This window comes from Chrysochloris asiatica, unplaced genomic scaffold, assembly GCF_000296735.1.
Source record: "Chrysochloris asiatica unplaced genomic scaffold, ChrAsi1.0 scaffold00007, whole genome shotgun sequence".
Classification (NCBI taxonomy): Eukaryota; Metazoa; Chordata; class Mammalia; order Afrosoricida; family Chrysochloridae; genus Chrysochloris; species Chrysochloris asiatica.
In genome coordinates, this window is record NW_006408525.1 from 26,569,639 (window position 1) to 26,575,720 (window position 6,082).

General features: G+C 41.4%; 1 protein-coding gene across 1 annotated transcript; it reads left to right on the top strand.

Annotated features, from left to right (window-relative positions):
• Positions 1-4,123: 4,123 nt before the first annotated feature.
• On the top strand, positions 4,124-4,885 carry LOC102834878 (keratin-associated protein 9-1-like). Its single transcript, XM_006833678.1, has 2 exons — positions 4,124-4,327; positions 4,448-4,885. Exons 1-2 carry the CDS (start codon positions 4,124-4,126, stop codon positions 4,883-4,885), a joined length of 642 nt encoding a protein of 213 aa, XP_006833741.1.
• The last annotated feature ends 1,197 nt before the right edge of the window (positions 4,886-6,082 follow it).

Consider the following 6,082-nt stretch of genomic DNA (forward strand, 5'->3'; position numbering starts at 1 on the left):
CCATCATTAAGGAAGAGCATGAGTAAAGCGTGGAATCACTGCCTGGAAAAGCAGCAACAGCAGAGATGGTGGCAGAAGCAATGGCATGGAGAGACAGAGCAGCTTTGGACTCTAGGCCCATGGACCAAGCAAGGTTGTATGCCTACAGGCAGGAGGCTGCTTTGCAGAATGTGACCTTCGGACATTTACTTGAATATATATTTTTTGTTTTGTTTTATATGTCTGCATCACAGATTTTGCTTTTTTAATTTGTGATGTATATGATGTAATTGAGGCTGGTGCATTTTTGGTTGCATGTGTTTTAGTTATATCATGTTAGATGCAAGCATGACTACAGTTTGCTTTATTTAGAGATTATGAATATAATTTATAGGTGTCAAGTTGACAAGGGTAGGCTTTAGTAGGGTTTTGTGCCAACTTAATTAGGCCAAGATTTCCAGAGGTTTAGCAGTTGAGATGAGCTTATTCCCATCCTGATGAAACCTGATACAAGCATAGTTAACTCTATGATGAGTGACTATGAGTGTGGCCTACTCCCAATATAATGGACACATGAAAAAGCCTCTCTCTCTCTTCCACTGGAGACCTGGAACTCTGCAATTTTAAGCCACTTCCTTGATAATAAACTTATCTTTACATATATATATTTGGTGGTGGTGTGCTGTGAAGTCAGTTCCAACTCATAGTGACCCAGCATAGGGTTTCTGAGGCTGTAAATCTTTACAGGAGCAGAAAGCCTCATCCTTCTCCTGTGGAATGGTTGGTAGTTTCAAACTTCTGACCTTGAGGTTAACAGCCCAACTCATAACCACTATGCTACCAAAGCTCCACATATATCTATACATAGATATTGATGTATCTATATATCTATATCTACTTAATCTATCTATATACATATATATGTTTTACAGGTTTTGATTCTCTAGAAAACCCATTTTATTGTTGTTGTTGTTAAATGTCATCAACTAGGTTCAGAGGAAAGGCTCCTTATGTACATAGTGAACTTATATACAACAGAACAAAACACTGCCGGTTCTGTGCCATCCTCACCATCATTATTATGCTTGAGCCCATTGTTTATGCCACTGGGCCAATCCATCTCATTGGGATCTCTCCTTTGCTGACCCTCCACTTTACCAAGTATGATGTCCTTCTCCAGGGACTGGTCCCTTCTGATAACACATCCAAAATTTGAGAGACTAAGTCTCGCCATCCTGACTTCAAAGGAGCATTGTGGCTGTACTTCTAACACAGATTAGTTTGTACTTCTGGCAGTCCATGATACTTTTAATATTCTTCTCCAACCCCATAACTCAAATGTATCGATTCTTCTACTGTCTTTCTGATTCACTCTCCAACTTTCACATGCATATTAGGCGACTGAAATTACCTTGGATTGAGTTAGGCACATCTTAGTCTTCAAACTGACATCTTTGTTCTTGAACACTTTAAAGAGATCTTGTGCAATAGATTTGCCTAATGTAATTGATTTAATGACTTGTTTCCATGAGTATTGATAGTGAATCTAAGCAAAATGAAGTATTTGACAACTTCAACCTTTTCTCCAATTGTATGGATGCTATCTATTAGTCCATTGGTGAGGATTATTGTTTTCTTTACATTGAAGTGCAAGCCATACCAAAATCTGTGGTCTTTTATCTTCATCAGTAAGTATTTTAAGTCCTCTTCACTTTCAGCAAGCAAGTTTATATCATCTCACTTTAGTAATGTGAAACTGATTTGCCATAGAACTAATAATTACAGCAGTTCTAATGTCCAGGTCCTTTGATTTCAGGTCAAGGACACTCATAGGCAGATGTAAAGAAAAGTGGGTACTGGGTATGGAGAAGGTGTACATTTTGAGCTGCTTCTCTAACAATGGAAGTAATCATTCCTTTCATGTTGTACCATCTTTCTTTGGAATGGACAGACATATGGATCTCTTTCAGTCAGTTTTTCAGGTAGTTGATTTCAAAATTTCTTAGCATAGATAAGTGAGCACCTCCAGTACTGCATTCCTTTACTCTAAAAGAAAAGAGGATTTGAAGCTCTTACTGATGAAGATTAAAGTCTACAGCCTTCAATATGGATTGTTGTTGTTGTTGTTATGAGCTGTGGAGTTGGTTCTGACTCATAGAGACCCTGTACAGGGTTTCCGAGGCTGTAAATCTTTACGGGAGCAGAAAGCCTCATCTTTCTCCCATGGAACAGCTGGCAGTTTCGAACTGCTGACCTTACGGTTCACAGCCTGATTGGTAACGACGACAACAACAACACTATCAGAGCTCCTCAATATGGATTACACCTCAATAAAATGAAAACAAAAATCCTCATAATGGAACCAATAAATGGAGAGCATACTGAAATTGTCAAGGAAATCATTTTACTTGGATCCATAATCAACACCCATGGAAACCTCCCTCAGGAAATGAAATGGCATATTGCATTGGGCGAATCTGATGCAAAAGACTTTTAAAGTGTTAAAAAGATATCAAGGTACACTTGATCTAAGCTAGGTATTTTCAAATACCTCATAAGACTGTGAAAGCTGGACAATGAATAAGGAAGACCAGATAGTAGTTGATATCTTTTGAATTATGATGTTAGCAAAAAATATTAAATATGCCATGAACTGCCAGAAGAGAAAACAAATCTGTTTTGGAAAAAGTACAGCTGAAATGCTTCTTAGAAGCAAAGACTACAAGGTGTCATTGCACACACTTTGGACATAACATGGCAAAGAATAGGTATTCTAGAGCATTTTATTATTCTCATAAGAAACCTGTACATTGACCAAGAGGCAGATGTTCAAACAGAACAAGGGGATACTGAATGGTTTAAATCAAGAAAGTAGTGTGTCAGGGTTGTATCCTTTCACCATACTTATTCAACCTGTATGTTGAGCAAATAATCCAAGAAGCTGGGTTTTATAAAGAAGAACATGGTATCAGTATTGGAGGGAAACTCATTAACAACCTGCGATATACAGATGACACAACCTTGCTTGCTGAAAATGAAGAGGATTTAAAATGCTTACTGATAAAGATCAAAGACTACAGTCTTCAGTATGGGTTGCACCTCAATGTAAAGAAAGCAAAAATCCTCACAAATGAACCAATAAGTAACACCATAATAAATGATGAAAAGATTGGAGTTGTCAAAGACTTCATTTTGCATAGATCCACAATTAACACTCATGCAAGCAGCAGTGAAGAAAACAAACAATATATTTATTGCTTTAGGTAAATCTGATGCACAATATCTCTTTAAAGTGTTGAAGAGCAAAGATATTAGTTTGAGGACTAAAAAGGTGTGCTCACCCCAAACCATACTATTTTCAGTTGCTTCATCGGCATGTGAAAGTTGGACAAGTAAGGAAGACCACAGAAGGATTGGTGTATTTGAGTTATGGTGTTGTAGAAGAATACTGAACGTACCATGGACAGCCTGAAGAACAAATAGCTCTGTGTTGGAAGAAGTAAAAACAGAGTGTACCTTAGAAGCCAGGATGGTGAGACTTATATATTTCCCTCCTTCAAAGATTGAAGCCCCAAGTTGATTACTGCCCAGTGCCTACACACACTTGTTTTATGTATGGTCCCAGCTTTCATTATTATTTACAACAAAGTGGTAAGTCTTATACTAGCTTCTACATGACAAGTGGATTCAGAAGCCTCACTAAACTGTGACTCACCAACACTACCATGTCTTCAAAGGTCCTTTCCAAAAGAAATAGCACCAAGGAAAACAGATGGACACCAGCAATGATTCTGACTTCTGAACAAACTAAACTGCTGTTTTTAGGTAACCAATACAATACTCAGCTGTGAAAATGAAGGGTTAATGATTTGCTGATATGAAGAATGATGACCGTATTTCTTGTATCAGTTAAGAACACAAACAAATCAATTAGTCTCAGAAAATTCTTAACACTTAAGGGACATCTTCCTCCTTCAGATTTCCTCCATGGACTAGAGAAAGTATTATAAACATAACAAGAAAAAGTTCTGCCGATTGGTCCAAATTTTAGCAGTCTAGTGTATAAAAATCCTGGAATAGAAAGAGTTCTCAGAATCTGGGAAACTCACTTCTGAACAGAAGCCCACCCTCCACACCTGACACCATGGCCCAATCCTGCTGCTCCCCTTGCTGCCAGCCCACCTGCTGCCAGCCTTGCTGCCGCCCTACTTGCTGTCAAACCACCTGCTGCACCACCTGCTACCAACCAGCTTGTGGGACCAGCTGTTGCCGTCCTTCCTGTTGCAGCACACCCTGCTGCCAGCCCACCTGCTGTGAGTCCAGCTGTTGCCAGCCTTGCTGCCGCCCTGTGGGCTGCTGCCAGCCAGCTTGCTCTGGCCCCGTGTATTGCCACAGAACCTGCTATCTCCCAACATGCGTCAGCCTGCCTGGTTGCCTGCCTGAGAGCTTTGGGGCCGTCTGCTGCCAGCCCTGTTGCCGTCCAGCCTGCTGTGTGTCCGGCTGCTGCCAGCCCTGCTGCCGTCCAGCCTGCTGCGTGTCCAGCTGCTGCCGCCCAGCCTGCTGCGTGTCCAGCTGCTGCCAGCCCTGCTTCCGCCCAGCCTGCTGCGTGTCCAGCTGCTGCCAGCCCTGCTGCTGCCCAACCTGCTGCCAGCCCTGCTGCCGTCCAGCCTGCTGTGTGTCCAGCTGCTGCCAGCCCTGCTGCCGTCCAGCCTGCTGTGTGTCCAGCTGCTGTCGCCCAACCTGCTGCATGTCCAGCTGCTGCCAGCCCTGTTGCCGTCCAGCCTGCTGCGTGTCCAGCTGCTGCCAGCCCTGCTGCCGCCCAACCTGCTGTCAGACCACCTGCTGTAAGACTACCTGCTTTCGTCCATGCTGTGTCTCCAGCTGCTGCCAACCTTCCTGCTGCTGATCGTCTTGCTGAAGACCCACCCCCTGCCACATTCCAACTTGCCATCAGCCCACACAGGGCCTGCAACAAAATCACTTCCCAGGCTTTGCCATGCTGAAAAGTTCTGTTAGTTGTCTTTTTGGATAAGTGCTGAGAGTCTGCTTTATTCACTGCAACCTACTTCACTCTGGTCTTCGTTTTCTGTAGATCAGTGTTCCAGCTCCTGCTCTGCTTTATCTGTTCTTCACCTAAGTCGTGTTCTCGGATATGAGAAAAATAGCCTTCTTTCACCCTTCCTATCTCAGTAACTTTAAAAACAAACAAATGCATCTTGACTTTTTTGTGCCGACCTCTTCTCAATAATAAATAATAAATATTTCCTCAATGTCTGCATTGCTCTTGTGTCTTGCTTTTCTCTTTTATGTTCATTTTTATATGACATCCTAACTACAGGGCATGCTCCCTGTTTAGTTCCTAAAAAAATTGACACCGCCTTGCATCTTTTCCACTTTTTCCTTTTGTTTCCACAGCATTTCCTTTCTAAGAGCTTACATTCATACTACATTTCACTGACTGTCATCCCTCCTATTCTCACAGAAGCCTTCTGAGATGGTCAAAGCCAGGAGTATATTTGGTGATCTGTGTATGAGGGAAGTGGCCCACTCACCATCAGGGCATCCAGTGCACTGGACTTCTTGTTTTAACTTGGGGGAACTTCCATCACATCTCACTGCAAGTGGAAACAACACCAATGCACTTGAACTCTGAGAAGTGGACAGTTTACTACTTTCATGCACAAGGCATTTTTCTGTGTACAAGTAGAGGAATGGGAAAGAATTGTGCTCCACCAGAATCCATGATTGAGATGGGGGTGATATGACGGTAACCTCAGGTCTAAATTTCTTAAAATGTGCATGAAATTGAGAATTTCCTGCACAAAAATAATCTAAACTGACATGAGGAAGAGAAAATCTGAAGAACTTTCTATTTAAAAAAATTGGACAACGTTTAAAAATTCTAACTCCTTTCCTGAAATATCCACATACCATGCAAGAACTAATGGCTTCCACTAGTGTATTTTGCTAATCACCAAATAGACAAAGAAGAAATAATAAAGTTTAAAGGTCTTCTAGATATTATAAAAATGTAATAATGTGCAAATTATTCTACAAGTCCAGTATAAATTTCACACATGTCCAGTATAAATTTCAAACATAG

Excerpts from the sequence above, each read along its gene's own strand:
- LOC102834878 (XM_006833678.1), top strand. The coding sequence starts at position 4,124 with ATGGCCCAATCCTGCTGCTCCCCTTGCTGCCAGCCCACCTGCTGCCAG. Across the intron at positions 4,328-4,447 it reads GCCAGCCTTGCTGCCGCCCT|CCCTGTTGCCGTCCAGCCTG; the intron begins GTGGGCTGCTGC and ends GTCTGCTGCCAG.